The following is a 23,180-nucleotide window of genomic DNA, read 5'->3' as shown; positions in this document are numbered from 1 at the left end:
CATGGTAAAGCGCTTTGGGTGCCTTGAAAAGCGCTATATAAATCCAATCCATTATTATTATTACTAACCCTGTGTTTGCCTGCTGGTGGCGCCAGTGTGTGAATGGGTGGATGACTGAATGTGTAAAGCGCTTTGGGGTCCTTAGGGACTAGTAAAGCGCTATACAAATACAGGCCATTTACCATTAGTTAGCAAATGTAAAATGGTCTGAAATATTATTTTGAATAAAAAACATAAACCTGAAACACAATCAACAATACTCCGGTTCTCTCTCCCTAAATGCCAGATCCTAATTATTACATCTGCTGTATTATGCTGTATGTCAACTACCTCCCTTCTGGCTCTTCAAGTAGGTTGATGTGCTGTTTTTGTCACTTGTTCCATGTCTGACAGCTATCAAATGTGTTCACCCACAATGCTATCCTAAGGAGACATGACGCACAGCTCACTGCTGCTTGTTCAGCTCATTGCCTAGAGCACAGTAACAGCTGAAGGAAGCATCGTTGGGTGTGTAAATATATTTACCAACCTAGATATTCTAAAATCTGGAGAATAACAGGGATGGACAGTGAGAGATGTTGGCAAGAGGATCTGAACAAAAACAGACGATAAAATAGGATTTTTTTTAAAGTCAGAGCGGCATATTTTCCACATAATGTCAGTGGAAATGTGTCCTTGAACATGTTGGCCTCGTTATTGAAATGCTGAACAGGTTTGCTGTGCTGCGTAAAATGCAGCTCTTTATTATTTGAAACACAATTTGTAATCTGCATATGTTATCAGATAGGCGAGTGTCTTCATTTTCAGCTTGCATTTTTTAATGGTAAAATGGTAAATGGCCTGTATTTGTATAGCGCTTTTCTAGTCCCTAAGGACCCCAAAGTGCTTTACATATCCAGTCATCCACCCATTCACACACTGGTGATGGCAGCTACATTGTAGCCACAGCTGCCCTGGGGCGCACTGACAGAAGCGAGGCTGCCGGACACTGGCGCCACCGGCCCTCTGACCACCACCAGTAGGCAACGGCGGAAGTGTCTTGCCCAAGGACACAACGACCGAGACTGTCGGAGCCGGGGCTCGAACCGGCAACCTTCCGATTACAAGGCGAACTCCCAACTCTTGAGCCACGCATGAATGAAAGGTATGCAGTAGCAAATGCTGGGCATGCTCTGATCAAATAAATTTTCAAATAAAACAATACTATGTTCATGTGTCTTTCTAAAATGGTGACCGTGGCCGCCAGTGGTCGAGTCTCTGTTTGTGCGGTTGGTTGCTGTGATGTGATATGGGTGCGTCCAAGAAGTCTGTCCTCCAGTTTTGGTGAGTGACATTTTAATATCTTCTAATCCTAGTTAGCAGGAATTGTGTCTGTATGATGTAGCTGTAAAGTTTATAAATTCAGCCCACTAGCCTTACTACGGTAATAACTTAGTAACTCCAAATATATAGCCACTTCTGGCTCAAATAAAAAACGATGGCTCATGCATCTTTTAACTACAGTCTATGATTGTGAATTATAAGTTGGCGATATTTATACGTCAGCTTACTTAGCTTTGGGCAAGTTTTAACTACTTTCCGGATGTTTAATTGTGAACCAATAATAATAATATTGCATTTATATAGCGCTTTTCAAGACCCACAAAGCACTTTACAATTTCACTCTCACATTCACACACTGGTGGAGGCAGCTACAGTTGTAGCCACAGCTGCCCTGGGGCAGACTGACAGAAGCGAGGCTGCCATATCGCGCCATCGGCCCCTCTGGCCATCACCAGTAGGCGGTAGGTGAAGTGTCTTGCCCAAGGACACAACGACTGAGACTGTCCAAGCCAGGGCTCGAACCGGCAACCTTCTGATTACAAGACAAACTGCCAAGTCTTGAGCCACAATCACCACAATAACATGTATATCAACAAAAACCAGATAAGTAATTTATTCATAAAGCCACAGCACCGTGTGCATCCACTGACCCTTGCTACCTGTCTCTTTTTGGCAACAGCAAGCACACAAACACACTAAATGATCACCTTTCCTGCACTGACTGCTTTGTCCTTGTGCTGACACTCACAAAACACACACTCTCTTTGCACTGACTCATTTCCACACTCGTTGATGTGCCTGTCCTCATGTCCGCATGGATACGCACACAAAGGCACGCAGTCAAACCCTACCTGCCGGCATGTTAATAGGTTCTCAGTGTGTGCCGTGCCATCCAGGTTTGGCCTTGTTCGCTGTGAAAGGCAGAGGAAACAGGTGCAGCCGACTGAAGCCAGGCATTCTGGGAGCATTTGGCGGATGAGCGCAGGGCCGAAAGTCACACCACCTCCCTACCCTGGACTCACCATTCATAGACATACTGTCTGATTCAGATGTGCCAAATGTCCAGCCTGTGGGGATCACAGGGCAGCACTGAGAGGAGCTGTTTAACACTGCCAGACAGAGAGAAGGGAAAAAGTAGACAGAGCGAGGACGGGGAAGAGAAAGGATAGGATGGAAGGTATAAGGGAAAACAGTAAAATGTAATACAAGCTCAGGGGAAGGACGTGGGTTGGATGGAAGAGAAAAGCGGTTGCATCGTTCACGTACAAGGTACAACATTTAAATCGCACTCTGTGGGGACTCCAGTTTTCTCTTTGATCCTGGTTCTGTTATCACTGGAAAGCTCAGCCTTGACCGCGCTGGCGTGATTTCTACTGCGCTCGTATATTTATGCCTTTGGATACAACAGAAGCCCTAAAAACGTACATGCACAACCTTGTAAATGTGCATGCAGGATCATTGTGGGAAATAAAAAAAAGCTAATAATTATATTGTTCGAGGTTTTAATATCTTTAGTATTACAAAGCCACACAGTGAAAACACGAAGATCCTTTTTCAATATTTACATGCAGATTTTCCCCTTCACAGTCTACGGTAATCAATGATTAGCTGGCAGTGAGACACAAACAGATCTCCCATCGAGAGAAGAATCATCTGTTGTTCGAATCCTCTGAGGTTCCCAAAAATATGATTTGCAGCATTTACAGAAAGCAGCAGCGCTAAGGATCTGATTGGGTTATGAATGTTTGTAAATGAATGAGGCTTGTTCTTTATAACTCAGCGTAGGACACCCTGCTGAGACTTTGCACCATTTTAGCTGCTGTATGGCACGCTAAACAGAGGATACATCAGGTGTTTGCAGGATCACAGTTTTATATTTGAAGTTTTATATTTACTGTAATATAATGCACTGTCCTCCCAAGGTGCTGGAAAATGTATAGAGCTGTACATATTACCTGTTACAAAAACGGAAACATTCATCTGAATGTGTTAGGTGAGGTCAAAGGAGAGAAGAAGAGATCTAGCTGCAAAAATAAATAAATACAAATCAAATCTTGGCATGCTCCAGTAGATAAAAGCTGCATTTTCACCAGTAGCATCTTTAATGGTCTTACATACTTTCATCTATTTGTTGAAGTAATTGCTTTTTGGAATTCAAAGACATGGCTCCTTCATTACATGTTTTTAATGGCTCTATTTAAACATGGCAGGAAATCTGTGCTAAGATAATAATGGGTTTATGTTAGAAAATAATGAAAAGAGATGCTCTATGATCTGCATCACAGATTTTGGCAGTCAAACCAGTGATTATCTCCGTGTCTTAATTGGTAGCCATCATGCGAGTTAATGGTTGCATATCGCTGCTATGCACAGACATTGGCTAGTACATTTTCTCATGAATATAGAGGTGATATAGTTGTGCTGCATGTGTTACACAAGCCAAAAGTATAGTTATTGCGGCAATGTTCCAATATGGGGTTAAATAATTCATCTGAAGTATATTTTTTTTATTTTTGTTGTTGTCCTTTTTCCACTGTGCTAGCATTTGCAATGTAGAAATCAACACAAAGAACAGATGCAATTACTATCAGTGTCATTATTTATGCATGTATTTGATCTGAAAGCCAGTGACAATTCATCCTGAGGGGGCGCATAGTGTAAGCATGGCTATCCATCCAGTGGATAACAGTTGCTGTTTTACTTAAACGAAAAAATAAAATGTCACTAGAGGACAAATCTGGATCAGCAAAGTCATTAAGATTCATTCTCTGAGCCCACCCAATTTCTATTCCGAATTTCACTCCAATTCATGAAATATTCAGGTACAGAATGACGGACCAATGGCGGACTAACCATTAGACTGGCTTTGCAATCCAAATAGCTGTGTGGCTAATGTTAAAATTCTTTAATTTATTTTTGCTGACGTGCTGAATGGAAAACATTTCATAAGCAGCTGGTATTCGTGAAAGCTGAAAATTTAGGGAGACCTTTGGCTTGATTGATTTCTGATCTTTGGTTTCCTTACTCCAATCTGAAATTTAAAAACGTGCAAATAAACCATTTGGCATCTGAAAAGTGCTGTTTCAAAATTCAAGTGCCATGTGTTTCATGAATTTTTAATGCCTTAGTCTGATAGGCTGATCATGAGGCAAGATGCACTTGAATCCTAGTCTCTAATGGATAGCTTCTTAGTGGGTCTTGTAGACCATTCTGCTAAAGTTGTTGTATTTTTGGCTTTAAATGGATTCTTTTAATTCTCCTAAGACTGCAGAAAAAAGACCAAGTAATATATATTTCTCTCTGAGTGTGTATTTAAATTTGTGCTGCAGTGTGTGAATGTGATAACATTCGGTTTCAGACGTGAATCACGCTGGAAGAAAATGTCATCAGACCAGAACTTCTCAAACTGTTGTTTAGGCTATTGTGAAAGAAAATAAATAATAGGGTAGCTCATTGAAACACAACACAGACATGTAAAGATGAACACATTAACTGCTTAGTTGTCGTGACTTTAGACTTTCCACAGCAGCAGTCTGTGGCCTTTTTAGTACTGTGACATAGAAGGATGGGAGTGGTGATTTAATCTCTGGAGAGAACGAAAGGGGGACAAGGAGGGAAGAGGGTGAGAAAAGAAGAGTGGGGGGAGGTAGTCTCTGTGGAACAGTGTCTGCCACGTGGCTTCCAGGTAATGTATGACTTCTTGCGGTAATCACTGTAATGAAGCAGGGAGCTGGTTAGGGGAGAAGCATCTGACTTTATGCCTGGAGTCCAGTGGGGCTTTGAGAACCTCAGCAAATGAGCCCTGTGGTCCAAACAAGAGACAGAGAGGGGATAGAAGAGTGGAAAAGAGGGGACGGCATGAAGATATCAGAGGGATATTTTGAGTAGAGGAGCTGTGAGTGTGTATATGTGATAAATGCATCACTGTGATAAATGAGAGGAGCACAAAACACAGATGTTCCCGAGTTCTGGTCCTTACCTATCAGAAGACAAACTGATCATCGTCCACGGCACTCTCTGTGCAACTAGAGGAAATTATTTTCTATGCAAATTATTTAGATATCCACGGCCAGCACATAATTCTTTTCGAATTTATGGCATGATTTATGTTTTGCACGGGGTGCTGAATATAAATATCCACATGGTGCTATAATATCTTTTTTTTTTTTTTAGATATGCAGCCTATATGTAGGCAGATCATATAATTTTAATGTAAATAATTCCACCCAATACTATGTGGTGAAAATTTACTTTGTTGTAGGTTTGTTTGGTTTAAATGTCATTTGGTAATCTATCCTGAGGTTGTATTTTTATAACATATCACCATCTTGCCATGACTTATTCAAAGTGCTTTACCAGGCTGAGCAAAACAAATAAATGGATAAATACATAAATACATAGAAGCAGCTCTTCCAGATATTAACACGTTGTTCTTGCTGGGGATTAGTTTAAGACCACGTGTGAAAATGGAGAACAATTAACCGAGCCGCGCTAATGGAGAGTTTAATAGCCACAGCAGCTGAACGAGCTTGGATGGAAGCGGCATCCTACCTGAGTACTTTGGATCGCATCCAAGAGCTCATGTTTAAATGAGAAAAGAAAACCTTGGCCAGCCTTCCAAAGCAAACATGGACAGTTTTGTGGTTAAAGTTGTATTAACTCTTTTGGGTCACTTGAGGGCAGTAGAGCATCCTACCAGTACTACGTTTTTGTTGTTGTTGAGAGACATAATGAGGTTCCACCTGTGCCAGAAATATGACCTCTGAACATGTGACGTGACATTGTTCAGTGTTTTTCTTTACCTTGAAAGTTAATGTGACAAAATTCTTTTGACTAACTGATGATCTGTGTTGATTCTTAGCTAACTTTGCCTCTGTTGTGTTGTCCTGATAGATCATCAGATTTCGCTGTTATTGACTATCTTGTGCTCATTTCTTGCCGTCCAGTACTGCAAATAAAAACGACTTGTGATTTCATATATACTTATGGACACAGCAAGAATTAATTAAACTCTTTAACAGATCTTTTTAAACTATAGACAGTATAAAAGTAGCTACCGTAACATTGCCCATTGGTTTGTGACGTCCCATTTCTAATCCTCGGGACAAACAATTTCAACGTTGCCATCTTTGTATTTTAACTGGCTATGAAACTACAAACTCATTGGCTAATGGCTTGCCAATCAGCAAGTCATCAACCAATGGGCATGGCCTAGATAATCGGACAAAAATTTACATAACGGACAAGTGTAATGACCAAGGCCTTAAACTCGTCATGATTTCTAAAGGACTGCAAGTTGTTTTTGGAGCCACGGTATCCCAGCCGGTGGCTACTAAAAGAATTGGAGGTTTAAGGCACTTCTGCTTCATTTTTCAGACCCAGAAGTTACGTCCATCTTTAGTAGAAGCTGTAGTGTAATCCAAAAGATATGCATCAGATTTATGACATAAATAGCTCAGTTGTTGGCAGTCAGACTACAATAAGAAGAAAATACACATAAGTATAACATTCCTAACAACAGATTCAGGTGTCAGAGCGCATCGGGACAACAATAGTTTCCAAGGAGAACACATAATGAAGTATACTTCAGACTACAAAACCAAGCTAATTTTGTCACTGTGCATGTGAACAGAATTTTAGCACCAACAGAAGCTAATAACACATGAGTTAGCCACAAGATTGTTAGCCAGAAAATTGTGCTTAGGCTCCAGCGTTCCATGTATGAGCTTAGGAGAAGAGAGAGGATTGGGTTGAAAAGTGCCCCATTCCAAAATGAAACCTGCATGCTCACATTTGGCACCTAACAGTATCTAGTGCATTTAATAGTGATGCCAAGAGGTTCTGGCATTGTCACTCATGTCTGGGACACCAGTGACAGAAACCGAACAACACAACGTGAGTGTTAACAAAAACTTACCTACTTTAATATAAACATATAGCAAACGTAGTACTCACCTGAAGTTATGTCTGAGTCCATTTAATACACATGATATGTACACTCTTAAATTAGATCTGTTTTTGTCTGTGCCAACCTTTAAGAAAAATATCCGTCTCTTTGGATAAAACGCACTATATAAGAATCATCTAATGAAATCATCTAATGAAGAAATGTGACATGCAAGGTCACATTTTTTCATTAGAATTTCTATTGCTAAAACAACAACACTGATTATTGCAGATTTGCAGTTGTAAAAACATTTCTGTCGTGGTTAAAAGAAACCAATCGCTGTCTCACCAATATTTCCATTTTAATGGTATTCAGTGTTATTCTCCCTCTGCTCCCTTTTTTTGTACAAACTGTTTATCTTTCCTCCTGCTATATGAGACACCATGTGCAAAGATATGATATTATAGTGACGCAGTGTTTGCCAAAGTAAACTGCCTCAGACTTGACAGCATGATGTCAACACAGTATACATCACGGAGCCTTAATATCTTCCCAGCTTAAACACTACTGTCCAGGCAGTTGGCAGGTGATGGGCACTGCTTGATCAAACAGGCATTTTTGTCCACGCGTGCATTTTACTCAGTGTTTTTTTTTGTGTGTGTGTGTGTGTGTATGTGCGTGCCTGTGCTCGTGGGAGTGCTTTTGGATCATCCCGTTAGACTAGCGAGGAAAAGAGCCGTAGATTGGCTGAGGCTTTATTCCCCTCTCTCTTGAAACACAAGGAAAATAGCACCGTGGAGGAAGGGAGCAGATGAAAATAGCTCAGTGGGCAATCGCTGACTCACAAGGCAATGCTGGGAGTCAGGAAGGCATCCATTCCAGTATACATCAAATCAACTAGCTGTTGTGTAACTCCTCTAGTACCAGTAAATCAAACCGCTGTTGCTACGTCTAGTATGACTTTTGTGCACTTGTGCCCTTTGTAGCGGAATTAAAAGAGGATAGTGACATCACAGGCGCCATTTATCACTTTTGACAGCCCGGCCCGGAGTCTTCGGGGCAGGGGAGGGAGGCCAGCGTGGTCAGCTAGCTACTCAGCTCATTCATCATGCCACTCAAGGAGTCTAGGCTGTCAGAGCTCATGTTTTTTTTAAGTACTGTGAAATGGAACAAGACAGCAAACCCAACTCATATGCAAATTATACTCTGATTAACATATCAGCTACAGTACATGCACTGGTTACTCATGCACCTGTGAGGGACTTCTCACCAAAAATTAAATGCAAAAGGCCGAGGTAATGAAGGCCAAAGGGTTCATGAGATTACGTGTGCTTTACTGTTTTGCTAATAATCACAGTTTTGTACATGTAAGCATCATATCCTGGTTAAGCCTGGAGAAAAAGATACAAATCCGACTTCAGAAAAGTGTATTTATATTGCTGTGAGTGGCTAATTGAACTCAGGAGATACAGAGAACTTGGGAGGCGGAATAGGCTGAAAACACCAGGCTGTCTTCTGAAAACATTTTATCACCACAGGTGTTTGTTTGCTTTGTTAAAGAATATCCGCAAAAGCAATTCACTGCAAATTTCTGGCCCTAGCCGACTGCTGCTTAACCTTCAGACCCACAGCAATCTAAATGTTCCCAACAGAAATGCCCTTCATAAATTAAAATGTTGACACGTTATTCCGTGCAGGGAGAGCGGCAGCATTAACTTTATCGTGTTTGCTTCATAGACTTACATTATATAATACAGAATATTAAATGAAAAATATAAGTAACGAAGACCCAAAATCACAATATTAAAAACAATGCAGAAGTCATATTAAAACACTGTGTAGTTATCCTGCAGGCAATAACAAAGCAGGCACACAAAAGGAAAACAAAAAAGCACAAAAGTAAGCTGTTATTTTTAAATGGAAGTGATGGAAAGATTTTAAACAGGCTTAAAGAAACACTGATCCATCTCAGCCCTCCAGAGACCCAAAGTCTGGGTGAACACTGAAAGCTAAGTGCCATTAAAAACACACACATACATGGATGGGCTCAGCGGTTCAGAAATTTTTGGGAACCAGTGCAGCGGATTGTTTTGAAGTCTTTATCTGTTGGCAACACTACAGAGTCTAATCATATTCAAATAGGGTGCTTTTATACTGAAATATGTTTGATTTTACAGAAGAAGAAAAAAAAATCTTTCGAACTCATGATCTAAAGCTGTGCTCTGACTTATCTAAAAACCGTCTACGGCTTGCTTTCTCTTTATTTCATTTCTCTCAGTTTCTTTGTTTTGTACCTTCAAAACCTTCTGATTGCAGACAAATGATTTGTTCAAGCTAAAACACGTTAAGATCTCCGTGTCTTTCCCTCACCTTGTTATCCAGAGCAAATTTGCATCTCTTTGTGTCCGCTGCACTGACCTGATATGCGGTCACGCTGCTTCTTGAGTTTGCTTCCCTTCTGTCAGAACGGGGCAGTGAATAATCAGGTAGCTCTGTGTGTACTGGCATTTCTTTTGTGGGGGGCAGCTTATGCGTAAGCACACCCGATGTGATATTGTGGCTAACTGGATCATTGCACCTACAGTACATCTGAACTCCTAAGACACAGTAAGCCATCTCTAAATTTCACGTGCCCCTCAGTCATCCTCCCGTGTCTCTCGGTACCCACTGTGCTTTTGAATATTTTACATTGTGTGTGCCAGCAGTCCACTGCTCTCGGTAGAAAACTGCTTTGTTCTTTTTTGTTTGTTGCGAGTAGCTGAGTGCTTGATGTTTTTTGGATTGCTGCTGTAGCACCGAGAGGCGACCCCAGCCAGAGTTATGAAATGTTTCTTTTTTAATTACTTTATTTTTGGATGGTGCATTTAATTGAATGGAAACAATCTGGCAGTTTAATAATTAATAAGCAAATATCTGTCTCTTTGTGCCCTCAGCTTGAAGCTCTGAGTGATGCAATCTCTGTTTGGAGGCGGAGGGGAGCTGGGGCTGCTCGGTGGAGGCGGCGACGCAGGAGGCCTGAAGGAGGATGGCTGTGGCAGCGTCGCGTGGCGGTCTTCGCCGCTGCCCCATGATGAAGTCTACTCAACCTCCCACTTCGCCCTTATCACCGCCTATCAGGACATCAAGACCAGGCTGGCCTGCCTGGAGCGGGAGAACACCAGTATCAAGAGGAAGCTGAAGATCTATGAGATCAAGGTGAAGAGTTTTTCACTCCTAATGTCAAACATTACAGCAAACTCAGACTCGCACAGTTGTTTTTGACCTTGTTGGTATCAGACAGAAAAACTGCAGTACTGGAGAGGATGAGGCTAATGTGTTTTTTTTTATTTTATTTACTGAAAGTTGCTCAAAAGGGGAGACTGCTGTCCACTCAACTTCCATTTTATTGAAGTAGTGAGATTGTGCACAAAAAAGATGAAAGAGGGAGCTTTCATGCTCTGTGATTGGTCGGCTTTGATCCTTGGCTAGCTGGAGAACAAACATTAATCTGAAAGGAGGGAATTATTCTGTGATATATGGCACAGAAGCCAAAATTTTTTTCCTTTAAATAATACTTAATGACATTTGTAAACACGTATCAGAGCCTGAAATTAATTCGAAATATTTGTCTGTATGCACTGAGCCTAGAAGGTTATATCGATCCAGATTAGTCTGTGATCATTTCTTGAGGACATCAACATAATGTCAGTTTGATATGTATTTTGCTTTTTCTTTTATTTGTAAGGAGTCCTTCCAAAGGTTTTTGGATCGATTCAACTTAAATCCAAAAGTTAAAGGCTTAAAGCCAAGAATGAAGCAGTTTTGTGCAACTTTTATGTAATCCCGAACTAAATCCACTCAAGTTACTCAACTAGCAGAGGTGTCAAAAAAATCACAGGAGACCAGACGAGCTGAAGATATCAGGAGTTTGTCTCACATCTCAACAAACTTAGTGAGATATTAAACTCATATGCATACTTGGATACTTTTTTAGGTGCAAATGTTCAGCTGCACGTTCACGCTTCCAGTGGTGTCTTTATTAACTCGGGCTTTCTGCTTCAGGCTGTGTTTCATACATCATTTCACTTTTTGCACACAAAATGGATGTCAGTCAGAGGAGCATTTCATCGGGAGCTAAAAAGAAACTATGGCTACAAATAAGGCATGAAAGCAATGCTGGCAGAAAACAGTCAATTTTGTGTATTTTTAAGTTTATATTTTTAATTCCCCACTCAATACGCTCTCGGTGCTGGCATTTACTTCTAAGGTGACAGCTTGCATTAGAGTTGTTAAATTTGATATGTTTAAACTTCACAAGCAAGAAAGAGATGTGGAAATCACACATTTATTTTTATTGACTGAGTTTTCTGTGATAGGTTACAGTAATCGAATTGATTCTCGTATCTGTGTTCTGTTCGATGAGTTGCATAAAACACACTTTGCAGTAAATCTGAACCGAGAATAAAAGCATATTTATGCATATTTATTCATGCATTTTCTGTGCCACCAAGTAAAGGCATGTAAATTCCCCGTGTCAACGTGACGCAAATAGTGTGTGCTGCAAGGCTTCGTTGAATAACATCACTAACGTATGGCTTTACAGGTTTGCATATAAAACATATCCCATGCCTCAGTTTAAGTGCTCGCTGTCACTGACAAAACTGGGTTGATTAAGTGCATGAATGTACACTATTAGCACTGAAATCTACTGGGATTCAGCAGAAGGGTTGTGACAAAGAGTTCAAGCAAAAACGTCTTAGTTTCCAAAGATAACGTCAGCGACAGTAAATATTTCTGCACAGCTGGACCTGCAACTTTGTCGGTGGATATCAAAGCAGTTCTTGGTTGGGTGAGAAAGCTGGTGAGGCAGAAATCCACCTCGCAGCAGTGGTTGGACCAGCACGTTGATTTAACGGGGAAAGGGAAGGCAAATGAGCGTAAAGAAATAGCGTGGGAGGACAGAAAATGAGGAAAAATGGGAAAAGAAGTGGAAAGAAGGAGCAACATGGGCGGAATCATGCGTTGATAAACACGGAAAGAGGGTGAGAAATGAAGGAGTGAAGGGAGATAATGATGTACGGAGCAAGGGAGAGATAAATGGTTCAAATTAAGAACACAGAAGGATTGGAGAAAAATCACTCCTACATTGTGATCATCATTAGTCTGTGGTCTACTTATTATAGAAATAATATGGCTATGAAGTAGTGATGTATCTGAATTTCCCTCAGCCTTCACTGCCTAATTCTCCTTCAGGTACACAAGAACTTTTAATAAGCTGTACTGCTTACAGTATTGGAGAGCATCATTAACAGTGTAGCTCTTGTTCTGCTGCATGTGAACAGAGAACAAAATGTTTTAAATGACTGAAAAATTGTGAAAGAGGCTGCTGTGATAATGAAGACAGTTCCAAAAAGATCCAAGCTGTTGCAGTATTACGAGCTACCAGGGAGAATTTTAAGCTTCAGCTATGTTTGAGTTGACTGTTTGTGAAAGAAACAGTCAACCAGAACGACTCCAACCCCATATCACGACAAAGGGTGCAACAGACATGCCGGTTAACCGTGCCCGTAAAATGGGCACACGTGCAGATGTTGCATTTCCAGCAGGGGGAGATAATACATTTAAAGCCAAGAAGGCGGTAGTGAGCAAAAAAGTGCATTCCCAGGTCCTAAATTACCAGAAACAATTAAGCTAGGCGGTTAATATGTATTTACATGTAAATGTGGTAATAATGTCTGTTTAAACACTTTCCCACGATTACTTCTGATTGTGTGTATATTACACATTTTGCCGTGATACCAGGTTGAAGAGTCAGGGTGAGATTCTGAATGAATTTTGTTGGCTTTTCTATGATTTATTGTTTGCAAGAGATAAAACATGTGCTGGAAATGCATGAGAGGGGTGGCAGGTATGGAGAAGTAAGACCGAAGTCCTGCATCATTGTAGTGAGCAGCTGTTGTTCGAGGCTTCAGGCCGCCACATTGCTGTTGACTTACTCTCAAACTGTGGTTTGTTCAGGGCCCTCTCCCAGAGAGACAGATGTTGATTTTGGAAGAGCAGGTGCAGATGTTTGCTGTTTGGAGTAGAAGCTGTCACACCTGTGCCTATGTAAATAGAACATGTGCCTTTTTTCAGCTTTGAATATTTAAGCATCCCCCTCCGGAGCAGACAAGTGAAGCTAATGTGGAAGTGCCAAAAATTCTTATAATGGACACTTGAGGGAAGTCAGTTTCCACAGACTCCCGTGTTAAAATGCCTGGTTTTACAGCATGATGACTCCAATTTTGAAACTCCATCAATATGTATGGAAGGCAGGAGAGAGGTGAGAGTCTACAGCCATCTGTGAAACATGGTGGAGGATCTGTCATAAAGTACCATTAGACTTTGAGTTCAGATCCACCATTCAGTGCCATCTGAAGAGCATCTGACTCCTAAACAATACATTAATGCATTTAATGTTTTATCCACATAGGTCCGCTTGGGACAATTGTGTGCCTGCTTTCTGCTTTATATGTTGTATTTCTATGTATGTTTGCACATGCAGCAAAGTATACACTGGGGAATATGATTATCTGTTTGGTATCAGGTGTTGCAGAAAATTGGAATGAACAAGAACCAAGCATTACTAAAGAAAGGAGGAAGTAACAGAGCAGAAACCAAAAACCATGGCACGAATACTGTTTAACACCTGATCCAGCTGTTATCCAGCTGTTATCAGTTACAAATGGAAGACATTTTAGTAGTCCTAAGTGTAGCTCAAGGTTCCTCAGCACAGCTGCTGCAATGATACAAATGGAAGTGGTTTTTTTTGTTGCTTTGTTCATGGGTAAATCAAGGTTGTTGTCGGCGTTCCTGATGCTCAGCGGCGTGAGAATACTTGATGCCCTCTGGGATTGCCCACGTTGGGAACATTTACTGTTAAACTGAGCAGAGAGAGGTGTTGCACTAAATGGAAAAGGGTTGTTTGCTCCTCGAACAGACATTGCATCAGCAAAACAATGACTTCACACAGAAAATGAATAGCCCTCTGAGCCTATGGTAGGCACTTTAAATGTAAATGTGTTCATTTAGGTTGAACGACACACGCAGTTATATAATGTGTATGTTTCTATCAAAGCATTCTGGTAACTACAGGAGTTCAGGACCATGACCGCCGACACTAGAAAACAATAGTAAATGTAATAAAGTCCATTAACTCCTTTTCTAAAGTTATGATGATGATGTAATAAATCACACCGGCATAAATTCAGCTACATATAATGAAATTATTCCAGCATATTTTAAATGTAAGCGATGTATTTGCTAAAATGCCGGTTCTCTGCCATCCTTTATTATTTCCTTGCCTGTGTCTTAGTAATAAAACTAGCAATTTCTATGTTTTTCAGATTGTCAACAAATCACATCCAAAGACAAATCAGCACTGATCCAACTAGAAGTATTGTGCCTGATTCTGCTGTTCTTAAAGAACTCCATTGTTGTCAGAATTTATTACTAACACATCAGTGAGCCTCGCTGTTGCACTGGGTGACATATTCCTTCATTACCATGAGCACACTCTGCAGTTTATTTCGAGTCAGTCTCGCATACACGATTCTGAGAGTTGAAATACTCATTATAGCACCAAATGTGTATTAATGCAACGGTGAAAATAGTGCCAATCACTAGCAATTTACTCCTGCTTGAATTATGCTTACTAAAACCTGCAATAAACAGGTGTTTTAAATAATTATTGTGCTTTTCTTTTAAATGAAACTAGATGTTTGTCGCTCATTTTTTAAAATAGCTCTTTAGTAGAAGTGCGTGGGAAATTGTGGGCTTCACAGTGGTTAAGTACGAGAGCACTTGGACAGACTGAGCGTGGTGGCTTTTGATCTTTCTGACAGACATAAAAATATAGGAAATTGATGATTTTAAGTTTTTTTTTTAAAAAAAAGACTTTTTTGGAGCTAAAAGTGACCATATGAGACACAGAATGTGAAAACCTACTTTTATCCAAGAAGCAGATGTCATTAATCTGTCTTTGTTTATTTTTTATACATTTTTTACCTTGTAGATGTCAATCTGTGTCCATTTGTTAAATTACTGTATTGTTATAATGATAGAAACAGATAAATAGTCACTTGTAGCCTGCTCATAAATGATTAAACCTCTGATAAAGAAACTGTCAATTGTAGTCCACACAGTGTTAACGCCACAGGCTAAAGACTAACAAGCCACCTGCATCACTAATGGGGAAAATTTCAGTGGTTAACTGACCACCTCAGAGGTGTGTGTGGGTTTTCCCTCATACCCGAGAGGTTTACTGGATGTGGAATTGACACAAAACAATGTATTATTTGTAGTTTATGCATAACAAAGTGTTCAATTAACTACATTTTTAGGTTTTTAGAGATATTTGAAGACAGTGAAGGTGAGATATCAAACCCCAACAATCAGACAATACCCTATGTGCAAGCACTTGGCGACTGTGGGAAGGAAAAACTCCTTTTTAACAAGAAGAATCGTCTGGCAGAACCAGGCAGCCATCTGTAAGGACAGGGAGACTGGTTAATAAGCAACAGGCCCTCAAAACAGGAATAAAACCTTCTTGGACTTGCAGTTTGTTCAATCATGTTAGGTGAAGCCTAATAGAAAGCTAGTAGGGCATGCTTTTCAAAGCTGCCACTCTCCGCCCTAACGATGTGTAACTTTAACTTTTTACGGAAGTTGAATTTATATTATAATTGGATTTATAAATAAATTCACATCCTCAGAAGTTGTTCTCAAGAAGAAAGTTAGCAACAGAGATGAAAACTTTGTTTTTAGGCTGTAAACTTGTTTGTTGTTGTTATAAAGCTGGGCACTTTAACTTGGGAGTCTATGGGGACTGACTTGCTTTCCGAGTCACCATCTAGTGCCTATTTGAGGAACTGCAGTGTTTCTGATTTAGGCACCGGCTGCTGTTTGCATTCATCTGAAGGATCTTAAATGACATTTTTTGAAAGGGTGATTTTTAAAAAGCGCTTCATCATTCTCCAACGTTTTGCCGCAAAACACGAGAAGATGGACAAACTTAGAGATGGATAGGCTGACCGACAAAGCTTAGTAATAGGCCCTCCCCAGATTTCACCGTGTGGGACGAAATTAGGAAATATGACTGGAACAACTTGACATGGAAATTCATAAATTAGTTTAAAAGCTCTGAAAAATACCCCCCTACTCCCCAATCCTATGAGTGATATCTGGGCCAAACAGAAGCTGCAGCTGATGTAAGATGAATCATTAATGATCACAGTGTGGACTCATGAAAAATTGCAGAATACAGCAGCAAAAACAAAAATCAAAACCAAGCAAACAAAAAATATAAACAAGCTCAATGTACTTTTGTCTTCTTGTTTACTTTTCCTCTGCAGTTCCCCATGATCAATGAGTTTGGTGAGGACACTAACTCCTACTGCTCATTTGAGAGCAAAGAGACGGCGATGCTGCACTCAGAAAACGGCAGCCTGCAGCAGAGAGTCAACGCCCTGACCCACGAGGTAAGAGAACGGACAAGACACAGGATTTTTATGCTGGTGCTCTATTTTGGTGGCGCGGCATAACCGGGTCTAAACCTGGCTACAGATGTGCTTATCGTGTAAACCTTCAGAAAACAAATGCTAAAGAAGGCGCGCCTTTTTACAAACACACAGGCATCACACATTTTTAAATTAGTGCACGCATAATGTGTGCACGCTGCACACAAGCACTAATTGTGGACTTTATGTGCTCCCGCTGTCCAAAACCTTGATGAATGGCTGTGCCCGAAATGTGCTCGGACTACTTGTTTCTCCTCACTTGTAACTCTCCTGTTTCAAAGTCTGTGAGAACAAGAGCGTGGGGAAATACAAGTGAGAAACGACTGACACAGGAAGGCCGTGGTAAAACTGGTAGCAGCAGCGGTAAAAAGAACTACACAGCAGAACAAAGGGAAGGAAATGGTTTATGGGAGCAGCATAAACGATTAGCGTGGGACATACAAGGTCATGGGGCGCTGATACCATGCAGTCAGAGTGATTAAAAGGGTCATGGCTGCAGGAGCATGCTCTGTTGGTACAAGACCCTGACCACAACCACCTATGCATGCTGACAGGCACAAACCTTATATTTTCAATGAAGTGGTGACCTCCAATAATCAAAGGCAGGTAGAGAAAATCGAATTACTGTACAGCCTATAAATTTACAGTTTCATGTATCATCATACAATCATGTGAACACTCGGAACATAATGATGCTTTCTTATGCTTTTTTCATTTTTTCTGCCCCCGTTTTGCGTATAATAATATTTTTCAGCTATTTCCTCAGTGAACCCTCGTACGCACGCTCTGAGACACATCAGGGGTTTTTTCAAACTCCTACAAAATCTTTTCTTTTTATTTCCCCTTTGCTTTGATGTGAGGAATTTTTTGTCCTTTACCTCTGAAACCAAATATACATAACTGTACTTTCATCACAAGGTCTGTAATTTCTGTGTTGGTGTTCCTAATTTTTTGTTTCTGACTTAGTCTATTTTTATTTGAACTTTCACCCCTTCCTAAACATAAATAAGCAGTTTTAGTGTCTAAGCAAAATGAAAAGCTATATCTGAAAATATACATTTTATGCTTTTGCCATTTTTCGTTTCATATGGGACACAGGCCTGAGTCTCTGGGTTAAAGTCCTGTGTTTGATCCTTTGACTTAGTTTAAGTGGACTTCAATAAAATGTCACTTTCGTCCACTATAAGAAGTGTATTAATGTGTTTTGCAGACAACAAATCATAATGCGTGTCCATTTTCTATGATTATTTGGGCTTCTCTTGCAGGATCCGGGCACCTTGCAGTTGCTAACCTGCATTAGTGGATGGCACAGATAGCCTGTGCAGTGATTTCCATGACAGAAGCATGCCTGTTTTTAATACAATACTGCCTGAGGGCCCAAAGATCACAGGGATCCAATACTGAATATCAGCCTGCACAGATATTTCTCCAGAAAATCTGAATCTTATTATGCACATCCCATGAACTTCAAAAATACCTGATAGTTTTCTTGTGGTACATTTCAGTTTAGACATTTTAAACATTTTTTCCATATTCTATTGTGAATATAACATAGGTGAGATTTGCAGATCATTGCATTAGGTTTTTAGTTGTTTTACACAGCATCCCAAATCTTTGGAGTTAGGTTTGTTTTTTCTAGAGTTAGAGGTGAGGCCTTCTGTCCTCCAAATCGAGTCATGCAACAGGACAATGATCCCAAGCACAGCAGAAAGACTGAAAAAGGGGAAGGTGTTGCAGGGGCCCAGTCAAAGTTCAGACCTCAACCTCACCGGACTTTAAGAAAGCTGCAAAATAAATGCCTTCAAACCTGAAGCAACACTGCGAAGGAGAGTGGACCGAAACTCTGCCTCAGTGATGTGAGAGACCAACAAAGTCATACTGAAAATAATTACTTTAAGTTATAGCTGCTAAAGGTGCTTCTACATTGTTGTTTTTTCCCACCAGACTGCAGAGATAACTTATATTTGTGAGTATGTTTGATTTAAGGATGCTGTCCCTTTAAATTGCAACTGTACGGCTCTCCAGGTAACCAGAGTTTTCAGCGTTTTCTCTCGTGATAGCACTGCCTTCAGCTACTGAACAAACCAAACTAACCACAGAAGGCTTCTGCTCTTTAAAGCCACAGCACACCTAAAAAAAACTAACATATATGATCTTCCTCTGGCCCGTAGCGTTCACTCTCTCTCCTTTAGCGCTAAGTACTACTAATAACTGCTAACTGATTCTTTTATACTATTAATTACGAAGGGATACCAACTATGGAAAACAAACAATCCCGCCCACAGTATCTACACTGAAGTGCAAATGTAAAACGTGATAATGAATATATCTCCTTATTTTAGGAAACCGTGCGTTTGTGGGCCTCTCAGGACAGAAATCCAGCTCTGGAGTAATTCTGCTCGCCTCCGTCACGATGCTGTTGACAAGCCGCACACGCCTTGGTGCCAGTTTTTTTTTTCCCAGGCATATGTTACCATAGACACACTGAATAGGCTTCAGTGCTCCACCACACAGCAGTGATATACTTTTGTCCTCTGTTTATCTCACTCCCTTGCTGCTGCTCCCGCTCTCATTTTCTGCGTAGTCCAAAGTGACCATATTTTTCCATATTCTTCAATAAAAGGCTCACTTCTGTGCCTTCATCTGCTTTGAAAATGTCCTCATTTCTCTCAATTTGGTGCGTGTCACTGCCCTCAGAGCTGTCTGTCTTTATGGCATCCAGTAGCATTCACCCCTCGTATTATGCCACACTGTAAGAAGATTAGATCAGCGACATGTCAAGAAATCCTTCATTTTAACACACTTGAACATCCTTGTTTTGGAGATGAGGCAAACGCTGAGCTTTCAGGATTTCTGTGCCCCAAATTTGCTTGGTTACACAACACTTTCTCAACCAACGCATTTGACGCCTCTCAAAATGAAAGCTGTACCCCCGTTTTGTTTGTTCTTTGTGAAGAAGTTTTAAAAGTTGGAATGAAGGGAAAAAAGTAACCCTTTTCCTTTTTACATTTCTTTCTCCTTTTCTGTATCTCGCTTCAGCTCCAGAAGAGAAAGGAGCGAGAGGAACAGCTGGAGGATGTGATCAAGGCTTACGAGAAGATTCACATGGAGAAGAACAACCTCCAGAGGGATCTCGACAAGATGGTCAGAGGCATTATTCAGTTCACTGCTCTGCGCGTTCATTATTTTGCAGTAGCTTTCTTTGCGAGACATATGGCTCATTAAGTTTCGCAGCTTCACGTTCTGGTAATCGGGACCAAATTTAAAAAGTAAAACTCTTCATGGTTGACATCACTAAGACAACAGACAAATTGCAAAATTGAGTAAAGTGTGTGGATGGTGGCGCTGACTTGTGTGTGTAGTTTCATTGTTTTTATGAAAGCTTTTATTTTAAAACTGCAGATGTCTCAGATTCTGGAGTCCTGCATTGATTATGCTCTACTACATCATATACCATACTTCTAGGCTTTTAAAGAATGATCATCCATGTGTGAAATGCAATGATTAGGGCGTTAATCAGCTAACAGTTAATCAGCATCAGTCCCGACAAAAGATGATCCAACAGAACAGATGAGGTTGAGATTTAAACTTAAAGGAGAAGCAGAGTCGTTGGAAAACATTAAGATCTGCTGGTGAAGATGACGACAGGAAGGAGGAATGTCTGGAAACCCTTTGTCTGGTTGGGTCTTGTCCACATCTATCCCAGCCCAGTTCCATTTGAGGTCATTGTTTATGAATGGATATAAATTTTAATGAGTTAATAAAAAAGCTAAATTGTTGCCTAACATTTCCCGGTGGTTTTGAGATTAGATTACACTTCAGTAAGTGCAATTTCTAATCGGCTCTTAACTGGATGCAACCAAAGCCGTTCAGAGCTGATTGGATAATGCACCCTGGACGACAGATGAGAAGCAGAAACCTACTGCTACTAAAAATGTACCTTGCAGACAGAATCCGAATAGGAGTAGAAGAGCAGACAGACTGACAACAGAAAAATGGGAAGATAGGATTCCGAATAAACAAGGAATAAAATAAGGAGGCAGGTGAATCGAATCAGTGGGACAAAAAAGTGACAGGAAGTAAAACAAGCTCAGAGTGATGACCAAAATAAAACAAAAAAATACAAGAACAAAGACTTGCAAGGAAATTTGGAAAAAGTTTAAACACAAGGAAATATAAAAGAGTGCATCTACAAAATAAAGGCAAGATCCAAAGATATTGCAAACACCCCAAACCGGACATGAATATATGACTGAATGTGGAACACATGTAGTTACAAAAATAAAACTTTAGTGTTTGCACTCATCTTAAATGAAGACATCTATTTAAACTAATAGCCGTCACCAAAAGCAAAATCCAAAAGCTCACTTTACTTTAATACGTAACTGTCCTCAGACATGTTTATGAATTATTATAGTGAGTGATTTGTCTTTGGTGTGAAAAAGTCATTTTTTAAAAGTTCTCCTCTAGCGCTAAACAAAACTGCGTTAAGCTGAAACAAAATCATATTTGAAAAGATTCTATTCAGTGTTTCCCCAAAGAAAATAATCTCATTTTTTAAACACAGCAAATCAAGGTTGATCCAGATCCGCCCGAAGCTGCCAGCTGAACAGATTGGCTGGCTGGTCTTCCCCTAAATGCCCTCTATGCTAATAAACCATCTCATATGATAGTGAAGTCCATCATACAGAGAAGCCTCAGCAGTTTCAGAGGTCTCAGTGATTAAGAGATAAAGTGCACCAAAGATGTTGGAACTGCTTCCTGCCAACAGCTGAGACACTGTCAATGTCACCTGAAGCTGCAGCTCGCTGTTAATTCAGCTCCGTCTACCTGTTGGGCCTCATTGACCTTTATCTTCCATCCTTTCACTCACTTACTAACATAATATACAGAACTGAAAGTAAAGTGAGGATTCAGAAGCATAATACCATTAATAGTTTTTTCACAAGTTAATTTCAAAGGCGTGTTTTGAATCTAGGGATGTTTTTTTATAAGCATATTAAAGAACGTGTCAGAGTTCTTCTGTGGATTTTGATGTTTTTGGTGTCGAGTTGAGGCCTCTGTGCTGACAACATCCACCGCAGGAGTCATTCTTCTTTATATTTCTAAAGATGCCTCAATGCTAAACACATATTGTTTTATTTACCACCCATGTGCATTGCAAGGAAGTATGCAAATCACTTTTAAAACACATGAACAAACAAAGAAGTCTTCCCTAAGTTCACACAGTCCCTTAGCTCAGCTCCACCCCTGCTTCCCCATTTCTAACCAACTAGTTGATGTCAAAAGAAACAAAAACTAAAATTGTGGCATCAACACAACAGAGGAATTATCTGCAAACATCACTGGGTAATGATACAAATGCAAACAAGTGATAACCAAGATTACCAAAAAAGCAAATGTTTCTTTAATCTCAGCTCTGAAAGGTACTCTGGAAGTGTAACTTAAATGGTGTTTTCTCTATCCATATTTACTATGTAACATTTTTAACCTAAGTAAATAGTTGAATCCCGGTGACTTTAAAGAAAGATTTGAATATGCGTTTGATTACAGACCAGTTTGGTGGAGAAACACGTTGAGCGGATCCTGAGCCTGGAGTCAGCTCTGAGGCAGAGGGACAACTCCCTGCAGAAACTCAACATGCAGCTGCACAGCAAAGACATGCAGTATCTGCAGCTCCATGCTGGCCCAGACGCACACAGTAAGTGATCCAGCAATCTTACTCTCTATATCTTCACTATGCATCTTTATATCTGATTTTGAATAAACCATATGAGCACTGGTGTGCATCAAATGTTTCAATAGAGAGAAATGGCAATATGGTGATCAGTTTCAACCACTCACACCACAAACCAAGGCTGAAATCACGATGCATTTATGAACTCTGACCTAGAGTTTATGGACCCAATTATGGCAATTACAAAACCATCCTGGTATGATTCAGCAAGCTTGTGAAAAACCGTGCTTATAAAGCAGGGAGTGCACTAATTTCTCTCCAAAAGTGCTCAGTGAATGGCTAAGTAGCTCTGGAAAGAATATGCCCCGATAGCTTTCTGAAGTTGGATTAGGATGCTTTGTGCCTGATCATTTATGTAACTCCAGCATTCAAACTCACATCATGTTTTTTGTCTGGGTTGCTGTGCAGAGGTGAGAGGAGCTGGAGTTTCTGTGCTGCTGACCCAACTTCATTGCTGACCCTCAGTTGGTACAAATGTTGAAGCCTGTTGAGGCAAATCATAAAAAATGAAAGCAACTCTCTTAAACAGAAGCAATGTTGATTTGCCTTTTTAGACTACAGACTACGTGATGTAAAATTTGCCAGTAGGATGCATAGAAAGGGATCAGCTGATTTACAGGGAGTGTGGCCTGACTTCTTCCTGATACATCCATCCATCAATCTATCTATTCTCTTCAACTTATCCTTATTGGGGGGG

The 23,180-nt window shown here is 40.4% G+C and overlaps 1 protein-coding gene across 1 annotated transcript in view; it reads left to right on the top strand.

Annotated features, from left to right (window-relative positions):
* Positions 1-23,180, top strand: part of tbkbp1 (TBK1 binding protein 1) — a 70,417-nt gene that overhangs the window by 23,917 nt on the left and 23,320 nt on the right. Inside the window, exons 2-5 of the mRNA XM_014335739.2 lie at positions 10,144-10,405; positions 16,582-16,707; positions 19,786-19,890; positions 22,300-22,447. Coding sequence (XP_014191225.1) covers positions 10,160-10,405; positions 16,582-16,707; positions 19,786-19,890; positions 22,300-22,447 — 625 coding nt within the window. The 5' untranslated portion in view covers positions 10,144-10,159. The remainder of the gene's footprint in view (positions 1-10,143; positions 10,406-16,581; positions 16,708-19,785; positions 19,891-22,299; positions 22,448-23,180) is intronic.

Source organism: Haplochromis burtoni, unplaced genomic scaffold, assembly GCF_018398535.1.
Source record: "Haplochromis burtoni strain Fernald_Lab_line unplaced genomic scaffold, NCSU_Asbu1 Contig_6, whole genome shotgun sequence".
NCBI lineage: Eukaryota > Metazoa > Chordata > Actinopteri > Cichliformes > Cichlidae > Haplochromis > Haplochromis burtoni.
This window is presented reverse-complemented; position numbering and strand designations above follow the sequence as displayed.